The sequence below is a fragment of the Neovison vison genome, chromosome 9, assembly GCF_020171115.1.
Source record: "Neovison vison isolate M4711 chromosome 9, ASM_NN_V1, whole genome shotgun sequence".
Classification (NCBI taxonomy): Eukaryota; Metazoa; Chordata; class Mammalia; order Carnivora; family Mustelidae; genus Neogale; species Neogale vison.
The window spans coordinates 49,420,358-49,438,198 of record NC_058099.1 but is presented as its reverse complement, the minus strand read 5'-3'; the positions used below and the strand labels follow the sequence as shown (position 1 = coordinate 49,438,198).

At 36.1% G+C, this 17,841-nt stretch overlaps 1 protein-coding gene across 3 annotated transcripts in view; it reads left to right on the top strand.

Moving 5' to 3' along the window:
* The window catches only part of DENND4C (DENN domain containing 4C), a 137,868-nt gene that overhangs the window by 66,109 nt on the left and 53,918 nt on the right, over window positions 1–17,841 (top strand). For all 3 annotated transcript variants that reach the window (XM_044265601.1, XM_044265600.1, XM_044265599.1), the window contains exons 10-15: window positions 3,230–3,405; window positions 7,413–7,513; window positions 7,843–8,061; window positions 15,060–15,205; window positions 16,381–16,416; window positions 16,495–16,625. In XM_044265601.1, the coding sequence (XP_044121536.1) occupies window positions 3,230–3,405; window positions 7,413–7,513; window positions 7,843–8,061; window positions 15,060–15,205; window positions 16,381–16,416; window positions 16,495–16,625 (809 nt within the window). The remainder of the gene's footprint in view (window positions 1–3,229; window positions 3,406–7,412; window positions 7,514–7,842; window positions 8,062–15,059; window positions 15,206–16,380; window positions 16,417–16,494; window positions 16,626–17,841) is intronic.

Sequence of the window (17,841 nt, the reverse complement as noted above, 5' to 3'; positions counted from 1 at the left end):
ATAAGAGGCTCTGGCCAGTTTCATTTGCCCTGAAATTATACATATGAATTATATACTACTCCCCGTTTTAACTTTTAATCAGATTAATTGTGAGCCTGTAACATTCTATTTTTTATTTTTATTTTTTAACTATTTTATTTATTTACTTGACAGACAGAGATCACAAGTAGGCAGAAAGGCAGGCAGAGAGAGAGGAGGAAGCAGGCTCCCTGACAAGCAGAGAGCCTGATGCGGGGCTCGATCCCAGGACACTGGGATCATGACCCGAGCTGAAGGCTTTAACCCACTGAGCCACCCAGGTGCCCCGAGCCTGTAACATTCTAAATGATTGTGAAATAGGGTAATGTACAAATGCTTGGCTCTTATGTAAAATGTAGATAAAATTAAATCAAGTCTTCCTCTGTTTTTTGATGATTTCCCATTGGAATTAGGTGTCTGATCATGTAGGGCTTTATAGATCATTGTATAGAATTTTGGATGTTCCATTTCTCCAACTTTATTTTTCATTATATGTTTAATTTAATATAGCTGACTCTCCTGTCTTCCCTTCCCCATTTTAAGAATGTAACTCTTATGGAAATAAAGACCTATCTCCTTATTATCCTTGTGTCCTCAGCTCTAATCACAGCTTAATAGCATGGAGTAAGTGAGCACTCAATAAATACCTGTTAAATCAACAACTGGGGTATGTTTCCATGATCTTAATTTGGTCAGGGAAATGCTACTATGAGTAAAAACTGAAGTAACCAATGTGTGAGATAGTTTACGGGGAGCAGAGATCTTTGTTGTGTATTAATTTTTCAAACTTCTGCAGTTACATTTGAAAGCAAATGCCATTAGAATGTGCATTTGTTAATGAACTGAAGAGTTTTAGAAAGTTTCCACTCCTTCCTGTAAAACATCAGTGTTTACCTATGTTCGTTGGTCAGAATCTTTGTGGCCCAGTCTCTCGATTTCAGCAATACAGTGCAAGAACAGGTGGAACAATTGTACTATGTAATGGGAAATCCATGTAAAATGCAAGATGGCATGAAATTTGTGTAACCAATATTGGAGAACTTCTGAAATGCATGCAAAACCATTGATAAATGAGGATTTGGCAATTGTTGGAGAACTTGCCTGAATTGCATGCAAAACCTTTGATAAAGGAAGATTGGCAGTTTATCATTTAAAGAAGAAAAAATGGAAAGGAATGATGACAGGATAAATTCTTCAGAAGGAGAATGATTTGAGTATCAAAGAACACCATAATTAATGGAGGCCCATAACAAACATTGATGGAATCAATGGGTAGTTTTGTAAAAATGACCCTATTTTTGATTGAGCAGTAAAAGTCAAAGGTGAATACAAGGGTGCCACATTTTCCTGTTAGTTTTGTTGATAAAATTTTTTACATAGTTGCAGGTGTAATGTACCTTTTGTTGAATGGAAGATAGTTTCCACTATAGGTATCTGAAGTCCTTGCAAGGTCCTGTGGGAGTGGCTCTGTCTGCCTGCCCGTCCTCTGATGATTCCTGCTACTCTGTTGCCTTGCTCTGCTCTGCTCCAGCACACAAGCTTCTCCTGAAGCATATTAGGCAGGCCCCACACCATAAGGCCTTTGCTGTAGCTGTTCCTTCTCTCAGAAGCACTCTTCTCCTAGATACCTCCTTCAGGGTTAGGCTCAATTGTCACTTTCTTAATGAAATTTGCCTGTTTTGCCTGTTTAATAATACAGCCTGCTCTCTGAACTCTCCTATTCTGAACTCTCATCTCCTTCGCTTGGCTTTCCTTTTTCTTTTTCCATAGCACTTAGTGCTTCACGATAGGATGTATGTATTATTGTGTACTCTGTTAATTTTCCTCCTCTTTCTGCTAGACCGGGTGGTGGTAAACTGTGGCCCACTGGTCAAATCCTGCTTGCCATCCGTTTTTGTATATGAAGTTTTACTGGAACATAGGCCATTTATTTACATACTGCCTATGAGTGCTTTCATTAATGGAGACAAAGTTAAATATTTGTGAAAGACAATATGGCTCAGAAGGCCTAAAATATTTTCTTTCTTTTACATAAAACTTTGCTGACTTTTGCTAAACTATAAACCTCAGGAGGGCAGCGATCTTTATTTTATTCACTGTTATAGCCCCATCTAGAACAGTGCTTGGCTCATACTAAGTGCTGAAATATATATATATATATATTTTTTTTTTTTTTTAAGATTTTATTTATTTATTTGACAGAGAGAGATCACAAGTAGGCAGAGAGGCAGACAGAGAGAGAGAGGAGGAAGCAGGCTCCCGAGAGCCCGATGCGGGGCTCGATCCCAGCACTCTGGGATCATGACCTGAGCCGAAGGCAGAGGCTTTAACCCACTGAGCCACCCAGGTGCCCCTAAGTGCTGAAATATTTGCTAAGTAAATAAATGAAGACAAAATCCCATCACAAAGAAATGTTTGGAATAGCTGGCAGATGTAATAAATGCTATAGGCATTTCTTTGGGGTGAGTGATGATGAATAAAGTATAACAAGTATTTTTTATAGTAGAGGAAAAATTTTATCGGTGATTAGAATTTTCATATTAGCTGGTAATTAAAATTATAGTCTGTTTTTTAATTTATCAGAACTTGTCTTTTTTGTTTTAAAAGCACATGACACAAGGTAGAGCTTTGTAAAGATTCTTGAGGTATGTTTTGTATTGACTAGTATTTTTTAAGATGCCACACTTCATTGAAGTTGGATCATTTTGTGTTTATTTGAACAGTTAGGAAATTTTTTACTGAAATTTTCAGTTGACTATTAATATTTTTAAGATAATCATTTTAATTTTTTTCAGCTCTTGGAATTCTTAGTTGGATTTTAGTCAAAGGTTATTTTGAGGATTAATAGAGGGATGAAATGCATAAGAGTTAAAGATCATGAGTTTGTTTTATAATTTTGGGGGGGCAGTGCTCTCTCTCTGCTGTGACTTTTTCCAAAAAATGTAGCTATGGGTTTTATATGGCATTAGAAGAATTAACATGCAAAGAACTGTTAGTGTTTATATTGTGCTTGTGATAATTGTCATGCTTGAAGATTTCATAGTATTGCTTAGTATATTTTATAGTCCTTTAGCTTTTGGAATGAAATGGAAGGTAAAAGCAGCTACACTTTACTACTTTTTTAATGGTCCCTTTTGAGTAATATTAGTTAATTACATACTTTTCGTTGCAGATTTCAAATTTGGTTAATTTTTTAAAACTTTTTTCCCAGATGATCTTTCCATTTCAGTGGCAGTGCCCATATATTCCCCTTTGTCCTCTTTCTCTGGCGGCAGTCCTTAGTGCACCTTTACCATTTATAGTTGGAGTTGACTCGAGGTATTTTGATCTTCATGACCCACCACAAGATGTTGTTTGCATTGACTTGGATACAAACATGTTGTATATGTAAGTTGATTCTTTTTATATTATCTCCCATTTATATTTTCTCCCATCTGTGGTTTACAGTTCACTGAAAGCATCTGAAAATATGCTATTTTTGACGTTTTTAGTAAGTTTTCATCTTTAATACAGTAATTCTCAGGGCAGCTATCAGAATCCTGGAAAGTTTGGAAAAGAACATGTTAAACATTAGTCTATATTTTGATAATAATGTTGGCAGTTGGCAGAAAATACTTATATTTGTCAAAAGAATATGGATTTGAAAAAGAAGGTTAAACACTGCTTTCAGAGCTCAGGAGAAGATATGCTTTCTAAGTATAATTCAAAATCCATTTATAAGCTATGAAAAAATGAGTTCACCTATTTAAATTTAGTTAGAATATAGGGTGATATTATGCCATTTCCTTACTTGTCAAGATTTGAATTTTTTAGGGCTCTGTTTTATTGCAGAGTAATTTTAAAAAAGATTTCAGTTATTTATTAGAGAGAGAGAGAGAGCATGAGTTGGGAGAAGGATGGGGAGGAGCAGAAGACAGGGAGCTGGATGTGGGGCTTGACCCCAGAACCCTGGGATCATGACCTGAGCCATAGGCAGATGCTTAGTGACTGAGCTACCAGGTGTCCCTTATTGCAGAGAAATTTATATTACAAATCAGTCATACTTTATATTTACTGGAGGTGATAAAATGTATAGCAGTGGCATAACTGAGGATTCAGAGACAAGATTATGACGTTAATAAAAGCAGCTCTGGGTCAGTGCTCAAGAGCCAGTCTCTTCCTGCCCACTTCCAGGAAAAAAAGTGGGAAAAGGCAGTACGTGTTGAAAATTCCTTTGTTGGTGCCGAACTCCAGATCCTGGGGTATTTTTATTCTTTACTGTTTGAGATTGGCAGAAAATAAATAGAGTGAGAACTGTTGTGAGACTTCAGTGGTAACAACAGTAGTGGTTGGCAAAATACTCCAAAGCGAACCAAAGGAATAGGTGAAGGAAGGAAACATTTGCTATCACTTAAAATGTTTTTGAAATGGATCTGCCATTTACTTTTTTTTTTTGCCATTTACTTTTGACCCAGTGAGCCACCCAGGCGCCCCGCCATTTACTTTTGAAACTGTATAATTATGGTAGCTCTTTACTATGTATACTTCGACCTAGAGCCTTGAAGTAAAGAACCACCAGATATTTCCTGTAGCACACATTTTGTTATTTTCCAGCTGCTGTCCCTGAAAAACAGTTATTTCAAGGTTGTATACATTGTGGTGCTTTTGGAAATGATTACTTATAGAGCTGTAACTCAAGATACTTGCCTTACTTTCATTACTATTCTGAATAAAATAATATTATGGAGATTCTTCTGTAACATTCTGTTTATCAAAAACTGTTTTCTAAAATAACTTTGAACTCTTTTATAATTGAACTCAATTATACTTAAATAGTTATGAAATGTTCTAGATACCCAAGAATTATAAAGAATAATGTAAATAGCTCCCATGTGTCCATCACACAAATTAAGACTTAGAATATTGCCGGTGAATTTGAAACCCTGGATAGTCTTCTGCAACATATCTTGCTCCTGGTTGACTGTTAACCTTGACTTGGGGGTTTATCGTTATCATTTCCATGTTGTTTCCATGTGTTTTAGAAACATTTATTATACATGTATTAGTTTAAATGATATTTTGTTTTGCATGTTTTAAAAATTTTATGTTTGTATAGTTTCCTGTGACTTGCTTTTTTACTCGGCATTCTTTGTGAGGTTTATTTGTGTTGATACATGTAGCTCTATTTCATTTTTAGGGCTTATCAGTGTTGCTAGATATTTAGGTTGTACCTGCGTTTTTTTTAATTTTGAACAAGGCTTCTCTGATTATTATTGTGCATATTTTTGAGTCTGTGGGCAGGAATTCCCCTGAAGTATTTATGTAGAAGAGCTGATGTTGTTTTGTAGACATAGCTAATGTCATTTTAGTCTTCCAAGTTTACCTCCTCTTTGGAAGCAAATGGGAATTCTCTTTATTCTGTTCTTTGCTAATACTTGTAATGGTAAGACTTTAAAATTTTTGCTAATTTGATGGTAATGGGATCTCATTGTGCGTTTAATTCATATTTCCCTAATTAGTAGCAAATGGGGCATTTTACTTTATTTTTTTAGAGTTTTTTTTTTTTTAAGATTTTATTTATTTGACCAAGAGTGTGTAAGTGCACAAGCAGGGGGAGCAGAAGGCAGAGGGAGACGGGGAGGGAGAAGCAGGCTTTCCACTGAACAATCCTAGGACCCTGAGATCATGACCTGAGCTGAAGGCAAAGGCTTTAACCCACTGAGCTACCCAGGTGCCCTAGACTTACTTATTCCTAAGTATTGTGTGGTTTTTACTGTACTATAAAAGATACATATTTTTTAATAAATGATATTTTAAATTACATTTTCTATTTGTTGCTACACTATAGAATGCTGTTTGGTTTTCAGGTAGTCTGCACGGTGACTTAATTCAATTTTGTAAATTCTCTTCCATTTTCTGGCTATAAACAATCACATCATGTATAATCCTTATATATTTTTAAATTCTTATCTTAATTCTCTGGCTAGGATCGAATAGTGTAGTCAAAGCTGGTATCTTATCATACTCCTAATTTTAAGGGGAATGCTTTGAGCACTCCATCATTAAGTATGACTGTGGCTTTAAGCAAGAATTTATCTGGCCATAGCCTGTTTTTGTAGATAAAATTACAAAACTCATTCATTTACATATTCTGTGAGGCTGCCTTCATGTTATAATGCTACATTTGACAAGGGTTTTGTTTTTTTTTTTTCCATTTGACAAGTTTTTGACAGAGGCTGTATGATCCTCAAATCATAAAATACTTAACATCTGACCCTTTAGAGAAAAGGTTTGCTAGCCCCACTCTAGGGTTTTGATTGCTTACTAATAAATTAAGGAACTTTCCTTCTACTTCTACATAGTGATTTTAAAAAACCTCTTAAATAGGTGTTGAATATCATACTTTTGTACAACTATTATAAAGAAGTGTTAAAATCTAGCTCTTTGGGATACCAAATGCAAAATAAATCTAAAATTCTTTCTAAAATGAAACTGATTGTTTCTCCTTTGTTTTCTGTGCAGTAAATAACATTATAAAATCAATAGTGAGTAATCTTTACATTCCTGAAATAAATACCATCTTACTCTTTATATCCTAGCAGATTAAATTTTCTAAAAAATTTTAAATGTTTGCTTTGTGCTTATAAATGATACTGGCTTGATGATGTATATAGTGTTAGCTGTGACCTGTGGTTAATACATAGGTTTTCATCTTTGTAGAGGTGTTTCTCCCCACACCCCAGAAGATTTATTTATTTATTTTAAAGAGAAAGATTGAGAGAGCATGAGGAGGAGAGGGGGAGAAAGACTCTTAAACAGACTCCACACAGACTATGGAGCCTGACGTGGGCCTCTATCCCAGGACCTTGAGGTCACAACCTGAGCCAAAACTGAGTCAGGCACTCAGCCGACTGAGTCACCCCGGCACACCATCTTTGTAGAGTTTTAAATGTTTCTTATTTCTATTAAAATATTTTGACTCATGCACTATTTAGAAGTATTCTTTTGAACTTCCAAGTTTTTTTTCCTTAAATGCTATTTGAAATATAGTTGCTTTACATATTACTCTCTGATATTTATTGAGATTTGCTTCTAATTGGTAGTTTCAAGTATCAGTGAAGTTTGTCACTTAAAATATTATAGTTCTAAAATGTAACTTTTGAAGCAAGATTGGTGTTGAATTCATAGCTCCAGCCTTGAAAATCTGTGTTAGAGCGTTAGAATGAGATGACAAATTTGATTGAGGTTGTTTGAGATGTAAAGGGAACTTCCTTGAAAACCATTTATTCATACTGTCCATGTCAGTTGTAATTTAAGCAAAAATAGCCTGCCCATTTTCATTTTTAGTTTGATATAAGAGTTTTGCTAAGTAAAAAGATTATAACAGATTTTATTAATTGTGTATTTATTAATAGATCAGATGAAAAGAAGAACATGAACTGGAAGCAGCTTCCCAAAAAGCCATGCAAAAATCTGCTTAGTACCCTAAAGAAGTTGTATCCTCAGCTGTCTTCAGGTAAATGTGAAGGAAAGGAATATTTCTAATGAAAGAATATAAGAAAATTCTTAAATTTAAACATAATTTTGCTCTCCTTAAAAGGGATCTCATTACAAAACAAAATTTCAGCACTAAGACATTAATATTGTGGTTGACGATTTTTTTAAGTATGTTCTTTGTGTCCTGTCTGCTTGAGCCTCCTTGTTAGTTCCTGCCAGTGATCCCTTTATATTAGTGAAGAGAGGAATTTCAGGAAGTCATGGGTTTTATTTTGACAATTTTCTTAATTGTTGAATCATTATTTGTCTAATATTATATATTAATGCCATCTTCTCTGGATATGTCAGTTCACCGAAAGACTCAAGAAGGTTCAGCAATAGAGATGACTCCAATCGAAGCAGATTTCTCCTGGCAAAAGAAAACAACACAGCTTGAGATGGAAATTCAAGAGGCATTTTTGCGTTTTATGGCATCTATTTTAAAAGGATATAGAACATATCTCAGGCCAATCACAGAGGCTCCTTCAAATAAAGCCACAGCTGTTGATTCATTGTTTGACCGACAGGGTGAGTGGCATTGAAAATATAGTTAACTTTTCATTGAAATGAAAAACACTTTCTATTTGGTATTGCTCCCCCCAAAATATTCACTATGTAAGTTCTTAGAAATGTATATTAAAATACAGGGAAATTTTGGGTTGTTGTGATCTAGCTCTATGAAGAATTCCATTATACTCTAATTTTTCCTGAGAAATCTGAAATCGGAGATCTTTAATTATGAAAAGTCAAAGTTGTTGCTTGTATTTACTAGATAGCTAGTTATCTTAGTAGAACATACCTGGCAATTTGCTTTTAGATGGTTCCTCAGTTTTGCATAATTCTTTGATTTATACATTCTTGGCTTTATAATATTCCCTAAGAGTTAGTTTTTGGAATAAGGCCACAAGTGTTTAGAAGTTTTGAAAAACATAGCTTTGTTTCAGGGGAAAACACTATACTCATCTTTCTGAGTGTTTGTTATTTTAGGGAATTATCAAGATTTTTGTTGTAATTCAGCTATTCTTCTATGTGGTAGCAATCTTACAAATACAGTAATATTCATATGAAGATTATTTTCTATTTCTGTACTTTTAACCACTACTTACTTTAAAAAAGACTCCACTTTTCTTATAATCGTTTCGATTTTTATCATCTCAACTTCAGGATAATGTATCTCTTGAATATTTAGTTATCACTTACCAAGTCTGACTAGTTATTAGGTAGGGATTATAGAGAAGTGTTAAAATCTAGCTCTATGGGATACTAAATGCAAAATAAATCTAAAATTCTTTCTAAAATGGAACAGATACTAAAGAAAACAGATTTTACACAATTAATAATTCATTGGGAAGTTCCCAAATTTAGAAAAAGGGAGCATGTTTCCCAAATGACTATTTCAGAAGACTTCATGGAAAAAGAGTGTAACTTTGAGGAAATGGGTAGAATTTAGATAAATGGAGCTCATCAGGAAAGGCTTTCTAAAAAAACAATATGCTTTAGGGATGCCTGGGCTGCTCAGTTGGTTAAGTGTCTACCTTCTGCTCAGGTCATGATCTGAGTGTCCTGGGATTGAGCCCTGTGTCTTGGGTTACCTGCTCGGCAGGTAGTCTGCTTCTCTCTCTGCCCCTCCTTCCCGTGCTCGTTCTCTCTCAAATAAGTAAATAAAATCTTTAAAAAATAAAAGCAATATGTATTAAAAGCCAAATGTGAATGGAATTTCTCCTTTGCTATTTATTAAGCCTTTTTGAGGTTTTGTTTTCTCATGAATAAAATGAGGATGACACCTACTTCATGAATGGTTGTGAAGATTAGATGTATATGAAGCAACTAGTAAAATTACAGTACTCATGGTAACAGCTGTTACCACTAGTGGTAATGACAGAATGGAAGAAACCTCAAGTACAGATGTGTAAGGCATGTGTATTAGTTTGTCATGGCTGCTGTAACAACAGTGCCATAGATTGGGTGGCTTAAAGAACAGAAATTTATTTTCTTGCAATTCTAGAAGCTAAAGTCCAAGGTCAACATGTTGGCAGGATTGGTTTCCTCTGAGGCCTCTCTCCTTGGTTTGTAAAGATGGCCGTCTTCTTCCTGTGTCTTCACGTGGTCTTCCTTCTGGGTGAATCTGTATCCAGATTTCCACTTTTATTTTATTTTATTTTTTTTAAGATTTATTTATTCATTAGAGAAAGAGAGGGAGAGTGTAGACGGAGGAGGGGAGGGGCAGAGGGAGGGAGAGAATCTCAAATAGACTCTGTGCTGAGTGCAGAGCCCATCGTGGGGCTCAGTCCCATGATTCTGAGATCATGTAAAAGGGTGAAGTAAGGTGAAGTAAGAGATGAAGTAAAAGTTGGTTGCTTAACTGACTGAGCCACTGAGGTTCCCCCAGATTTCACTTATTAAATACATTAATCATTGGATTAGAGCCCATCCTAATTACTTCATTTTGACTTAATTACTTCTTTAAAGACCTTATCTACAAATACAGTAAATTCTAAAATACCAAGAGTTAGGACTTCAGCATAAGAATTTTGGGGGGTGGGGCACCTCAGTGGCTCAGTGGGTTAAAGCCTCTGCCTCCAGCTCAGGTCATGATCCCGGGGTCTTGGGATTGAGCCCCGTGTCCAGCTCTCTGCTTGGTGGGGAGCTGCTTCCCTTCCTCTCTTTCTCTCTGCCTACCTCTCCGCCTGCTTGTAATCTCTGTCTATCAAATAAATAAATAAAATCTTTAAAAAAAAGAATTTTGGGGGGACAGTATTATGGGGTTCAGCCCATGACAGCATGTTATGTACCATTTGACCAAAGTGAAGAGTTTTAATGGTGTTGTGAAATACAAGGCTGAAAATAAGATTAGGGGTCAGATAATGGGTAGTCTTAAGTGCCAGACTTAAAATACAGGTTTCCTAATAGGCAGTAGTAGGTCACTAATTCATACATATTCTTTGTCTCTCTCCTCCCTCTGTCTGGGGGAGAGTGGCATTACTAATGGAATTTAGAAAGATACTGCATTAGTATCTTAGGCCTAAGATTTTTGTTGTTAACAGAATAGTATTTAGAGTAGTGAGGGCTATAGATAATTAGACAGTAACAGAAATACTAATTACATTTTACTAATTGTATTGTAAAGGAACATTGGCTATTCCTTTGAGAGTGCTAGGTCAGGGAAAGGTTCCCTGAAGAAGTACCAAATGAGCTTGGGCCTGAAAAACGCATAGGAATTACTTGTGGGTTTTGGATTAACTTTTTTTTTTTTTTTAAGATTTTATTTATTTATTTGTCAGGGATAGAGGGAGAGAGAGTGAGCGAGCACAGGCAGACAGAGAGGCAGGCAGAGGCAGAGGGAGAAGCAGGCTCCCTGCCGAGCAAGGAGCCCGATGTGGGACTCGATCCCAGGACGCCGGGATCATGACCTGAGCCGAAGGCAGCCGCTCAACCATCTGAGCCACCCAGGCGTCCCTTGGATTAACTTTTTATCAGGGGGACTTTTGCAACATGTATGAAAATAGAATAATGTACTCTCATATAGCATCTTCCAACTTCAGCAGCAGTAGCAATCAACATTTTGCCATTTTTATTTCATCCTTCTTCCCTTTTTTTCCCAAATATGACATCATTTCACCCATAAACTTTGAATTATGCTTTAGAATTTCCTAGATATGTATGGTATGTGCTTTTGGCTGATCGTGTCCCTCTGGCGCTGTATAATGTTTCTTCCATCACGTGTATTTCCTGTAAACTTGTGGGTGGATTAAGAACACATTGTCCAGTAGAAATGTAATGTAAGCCATACATATAATTTAAAATTTTCTAGTAGCTATAATTTTTAAAAAAGCAATAAGGGAAATTAATTTTCATAGTATATTTTTGTATCTTAAAATATCCCAAATGGTATTTCAGAATGTAATTACATTTTTGAAATTTTAACGAAAAAAATAAAAGAGACATCTGGGTGGCTCAGTTGGTTAAGCATCTGCCTTTAGGTCAGGTCATGATCCCAGGCTCCTGGGATCAAGTCCTACATTGGGCTCCGTGCTCAGCAGAGAACTGCTTCTCCCTCTGCTGCTCCCCCCCTGCTTATGCCCTTTCTCTCTCTTTCTGAAGAGTAAATAAAACCTTTTAAAAAATAAAATTTTAATGAAATATTTTACATTTTTTTTAATACTAAGGCTTTGAAATCAGCCTGTGTTTTATATTTATAACACATCTCAGTTTGGACCAGTTACATTTCAGGTGCTCAGTTGTCACATGTGGGTGGTGGTTACTGAGTTAAGTAGTACTGCTCTAGAGCTTGATTAGATGCACATTCAGTTTTCTTGGCAAGTAGTGCCAATATTTAAAACACATGGTGTTTACTACTTCCAGTTGCAACCCACATGCATATCTGGCTGTCCTGTTTTTAGTGCTCTAGGATTGATCAGTGTGTTTTAAGTGTTGTCAGCCTCATTTCATGCATTATAGTTCCCCAACAGCCTTTCTTTTCTTTCTTTTTTTTTAAAGATTTTATGTATTTTTTTGACAGAGACACAGCGAGAGAAGGAACACAGACAGGGGGAGTGGGAGAGGGAGGACAGGTTTCCCACCAAGCAGGGAGCCCGACGTGGGGCTTGATCCCAGAGCCCTGGGATCATGACCCGAGCCTGAGGCAGGCACTTAGCAACTGAGCCACCCACGTGCCCCCACCCCCCGCCATCAGTCTTTCATTAAATTTTTTTTTTAATATTTTATTTATTTATTTATTTGACAGACAGAGATCACAAATAGGCAGAGAGGCAGAAAGAGAGAGAGAAGGAAGCAGGCTCCCTGCTGAGCAGAGAGCCCGATGCAGGGTTCGATGCCAGGACCCTGAGATCATGACCTGAGCTGGAGGCAGAGGCTTTTTTTTTTTTTTTTAAAGATTTTATTTATTTATTTGACAGACAGACAGAGATCACAAGCAGGCAGAGAGAGAGAGGAAGGGAATCAGGCTCCTTACCGAGCAGAGAGCCCAATGCTGGGCTCGATCCCAGGACCCCGAGACCATGACCTGAGCTGAAGGCAGAGGCTCAACCCGCTGAGCCACGTAGGCGCCCAAGGCAGAGGCTTTAACCCACTGAGCCACCCAGGCGCCCCCATTAAATTATTTTTATTAGCCTTTGCTGATCATCGCCTGGATCCACTAGGAGAAGAAAAAAGACTTTTTGTTACTACTTGTGAAGAATAATTTATTTCTATTTTACTTAAGCATTTCTCAACTAATTAGTATCTCAAGGGGTTAGAGTGAGGACCACAGCTTGTGCACCAAAGAAAGGCTGGAGGGAAAAGTGGCTCAAAAACCATGCTTGAAAATGGTGGATGTGAGCCAAAACATGTAGGATCTTTTAGGACCAGTGAAAGGTTTCTGTCTTTAAGAGTAATTGGAAGCCAGTGAAGAATCTTTAAGTAGGTAATAGGATCAGATTTGCATTTTTATTTTATTTTTTATAATTTTTTGAAGATTTTATTTATTTATTCGACAGAGAGAGAGAGGAATTAGCAGGCTCCCTCCAAGGAGACAGCCTGATGTCGGGCTCGATTCCAGGACCCTGGGATCATGACCTGAGCCGAAGGCAGAAGCTTTAACCCACTGAGCCACACAGGCGCATTTTTAAAAGATGAAGTAATAAAACATTTTTTTCTTCGCCTTCTTTGCAGAGATTGAACTGGAGGCATCCAAAGTATGATCTACTACTTAGTTGGTTATCCCATTGGTCCATGTGCTTATGGAAGTGACCTGGTTTAATTAACAGTAGTATGAGTAGAAGAGTGATGTGTTTTAGGAGGTAGACTGAATATGGGATATAAGATGGGGATGTCAAGAGCAACTTCGAAATTTTTGTCTTTGTCAACCAAGTGGATGGATGGCCATGCCATTTATTGAGAAGGGAAATAGCAGAAAGGGGAAGGATCTGATTATTTTTTTAAGGAAAGTTTTTTTAAAATGAGAGACTTGAGATGGAAAATTGTCCTGAGAACACTGAAAGGGCTGGAATCCCAGGCTCATATGGTGGGCCTGGCCTTAGATAAGAGGGACATAGCCATTGTAGAAAGAGGGAAGGAGTAACTGATAGCTGTGGAAAGCCATAGATTTTTGTAGTGAGAAAATGGTGGCAATTCTCTTAATGATTTTCATTTTCTCTGCAGTATAAGGTGTGATCATTAGAGATGGGGGAGAGAACATGATAGGAGAGAATTAAAAAATTGGAAATAGGGGTGCCTGGGTGGCTCAGTGGGTTAAAGCCTCTGCCTTCGGCTCTGGTCATGATCCCAGGGTCCTGGGATGGAGCCCTGCATCAGGTTCTCTGCTCAGCGGGGAGCCTGCTTCCTCCTCTCTCTCTGCCTGCCTCTCTGCCTACTTGTGATCTCTGTCAAATAATAAATAAAATCTTTAAAAACAATTGGAAATAGTTGTGAAAACATGGTAAAGGGAAATTACATTGATTCCAGAAATTTAATAGGGTTGCTAGTCAGGAATGAAGGTATAAGTGGTTCTGGCCAGCCTAGTTGTAGAATTGGTTTTTTTCCTCTTTCAGGTTGTACTCAGCCAAACGGGTATAGATCTAGAGAAAACAGGCAATACAGTCTTCCAGGGCTAAGGTTTACTGGGTGAGTTTGACAAAAAAGACAAAAGAACATAAGAATTGAGAGTGTAGACAAAAAAGTAATTGAAATGATGCACTTGGACTTGGAATTAATACTGGATAAGGAGAGAAGTGAAGACAGGAGGGTTAGGTAGAAAGTAAAAGGTTATGAATGATTGTGGATTTCAAAGAGTCCCCACCCCATGCCTGGTAGAAGTACTTAAGTAAGCAAATTATATCTAATATGTAATTAGATTCAGGAGGCAGAATTGTTTCGAATGCCATTAAGAAAGGTCCAGGGAGTGTGTGACTGTGTAGAAGTTGGTGACGGAGGTGGGCTAGACCATAGGTCATTAACATTCAAGGCCTTAAGAATTCGTTAAAATATTAGGTGGTTTATGCTTATGGATGTTGAAGAATGGTAATGGTAGGAATTGAAGAGAAGTTGGAATTATGTGCCCTAGGCTTCAGTGAATGAAAGAGAGTGTCCCCGAAGTCAGTAGATGACTACAGTTAGCAGGGGAAAGGGTGGGGTAGCCACGTCACACGAACTGTCAGGGGCAGAGCAGAGATTTTTTACAAGCCAGTATAGGAATTGTCTGGTGGCATTACAGAATAAGGACAATGACCTTTCTTACTTAAGACTAGGCAGAGTATAAAAGAGAAATTTCTGTTTGAGAACTTTAGGGCTAGAGGTTCCTTATAGGAGGTTCAGATTTCAGTGAAAAGGTTAGTGGTTTAAGTTAACTTTTTTATGGTTGAATCAGGCAGAAAGAGTGATAGTTACTAGAATATGGTTACTGAAAGCTTCTATAAATGTGGATATATGTAAAGAGAATATAATATAATATGTACAGGTTTAATATGTACTATTTTGTCTAACATCTACTTCCACTTTAAATTTTGAATTTAATTATAATTTTTTTTCAGGATTTTTAAAAAGTCGAGATCGTACCTATACGAAGTTCTATACTCATTTATCCAAAACACAGATATTTATTCGTTTCATTGAAGAATGTAGTTTTGTAAGTGATAAAGATACTGGATTGGCATTTTTTGATGACTGCATAGAAAAGGTAAGTTTGTCCTATTTATAAGTGTTAAAGAAAAAAACATTAACAGTTGGGCTGCCTGTATAATCATCATTATTATTAGCCCAGATGATCTGAGGGGGACAGTGTAGGTTTGTGCATGTGTGTAGGTGTCCAGTTCAAGGCTTAATATAAGAATACTTTTCCTTTATGATACCTAGTTTCCACTATACATAGCTAATTTTTCTTGAATCTCACTTTAGTTGCAACTGTTAAATACTAAGAACAATTCACTGAAAATCCTAAATCTTACTTTTTTATTTACCTAAGTAAGATAAGATTTTGTAGTTCATTAAGAAAGTTTAGTTTTATTTGTAATGGAGTCTCGTGTTTTGGTTTCTGTTTTCTCTTCATTCAGTTACACATTTTAAACATTTTACATTTTTGCAAGGTAGTCAACATGTGCCATTTTTTTCCTATGTTTTAATCCTTCCAAATAGTTTTGCTAAATACATATTTTTTTATTTTAATGAAGCACATTTGGAAGTATGACTATCAAAATTTTACTTACCAATTGTAAGGAAGTTTAAGTTGATTCTTCACATTAATGACTCACATTTTTTTCTCTCATTTTTAATAGAGTTTTTATTTTTGCTAAGTGGATCTTGGGGCTGATTTGTTTATGTGAGCCATAGTATGTAAAATTTGAGATTATATCTAAAAAAGGTAGAATATTATGACATAATGTTTGTAGTCTCCTTAGAGGACTTGAATGATTTTCTCCCATTATACTAATGTGATGTAGACTTCTGGGATAAGATTAAAACTATTCAGTGTTTTGATTACTTAAAAATTGATAGTCTGACATCATCCAGTTAGAGGAAAGCTTAGATGATATCAACATGTAACACAAGGTTTTAATAACAATGAAATTTTTTATTTGAGAAGCCAGACTCCCCTTGTGACTGGCCATTTTTTGCTTGTGAAGAGGATTTATGGAAAAACCTATTTAAAATAAATTGGTATAGTGTGATATCCTAATAGCCATAAGAAAAATATTATATGGTAACCTGAGAGTGTAGGGCCCCCCAAATATATATAAAGTGTTTCCTATCTGCTCAGTATTAAAAAAAGGATAGTTTTTAAAATAAGAATTTAAGATAATCTCTAATAAATTCACATTAGACATTTTCACCAGGAATTCTTTCCTTCTTTTCTAGCTGTTTCCTGATAAAGGCACAGAGAAAACTGACAAGGTATTTTTTCACATTTTAAAATTTAGAAACTAGATACTCCTTGTATGCAGATTAATTGGAGAAAATAATTATTTTCAGGTTGATTTTGATTCAGCCGAAGATACCAGATTGATAGAGCTAGATGATTCCCAGAAGAGTGAGCACACGGTATTCATCATGCCGCTGGAGCCGCCCCCTGATGATGGGAAGGATCTGTCCCCGAAGTACAGGTAGCAGGGATTTTTTTAGATTGCTGTTTGGGTTCAGCTTCAGTAATCCAATTTAATCTTTTGTGAGTATTAGTAGATATGTATATTAGTCATTTGTGAAAGCCATTTTCAAAATTAATCCAGTGAACTAATGAAGATGAATGTTATATGAAGATGTTATCAGGTATTGTAATTTAAAAACCGGACAGCCTTTTTGGAAGGGGAGCCAAATCACTGTTTACCTAAACATTTAATCATATTTTAATCTTTAAAAACTTCATTTCTGGAGAAGAATAAGCTTACTTCTGTGAGGTTTCTTCTACGTGTGGGAGTTTTGTTGTCAGTATAAAGATTGAAATTCTTATTTATTAGTAAGATACCAGAGAAAACTTAAGAGTAGAGGGCCAGGAATCATTATTTATTAAAATAGGTGATGGGGATTAAGGAGGGCGCTTGTCCATGATGAGCACTGGGTAATGTATGGAGTTGTTGAATCACTGTATTACACACCTGAAATTAATAGAACACTGTATGTTAAGTACACTGGGATTTAAAACAAAATAAAAATAATAAACTTGGAGAATAAGATTTGGATGGGAACCTTTTAAGAAGTTAAAGTGTACTTGATTTTTATTTGTTATGATAATACACAGCTTAATATCTGTTAACCACTGTATGTATATCTTTCCTACAAGTTTGCATTTACTATATTAAAACAAGTATGAGTTTGTATTGTACATATTCTTTGTAACCTGTGTCTGCCTTTAGTGGTCTGGACATTTTTCCATGCTAACAAATATTTTTGTGCCATATTATTTTGAATGACCATATTGCATGCATTTATTGTGGTTTGTTTAATCTCTTGTGGGTTTTTTTTTCCCTTGGTTCTTTGCTATCTATATCCTTGTGTATATACATAGTTTTTTACTTAGGCTGCATTCCTAAAACAATTTCTGAGGCAAAAGGAGTATAAAGTAACTGGCTTCCACAAATATGGAATTGATGTATTATCTTACCTAGACTGGATAAAAATGAAGACTATATACTGGAATTTAGTGGCTTAATTAAGTGTTATTTTGATCACATGTTAATTATAGAATTTTTTTTTACTTTGGTTCAATTACTATACATTGGCATCCATGTATAAGGTAAATCAAATAGGGAAAGACCATATCTCCCAGAAGAAAATTGGCCAAAGGCAGTGAGTAGGCAATCTCCAAGAAGAAATTCCAATAAT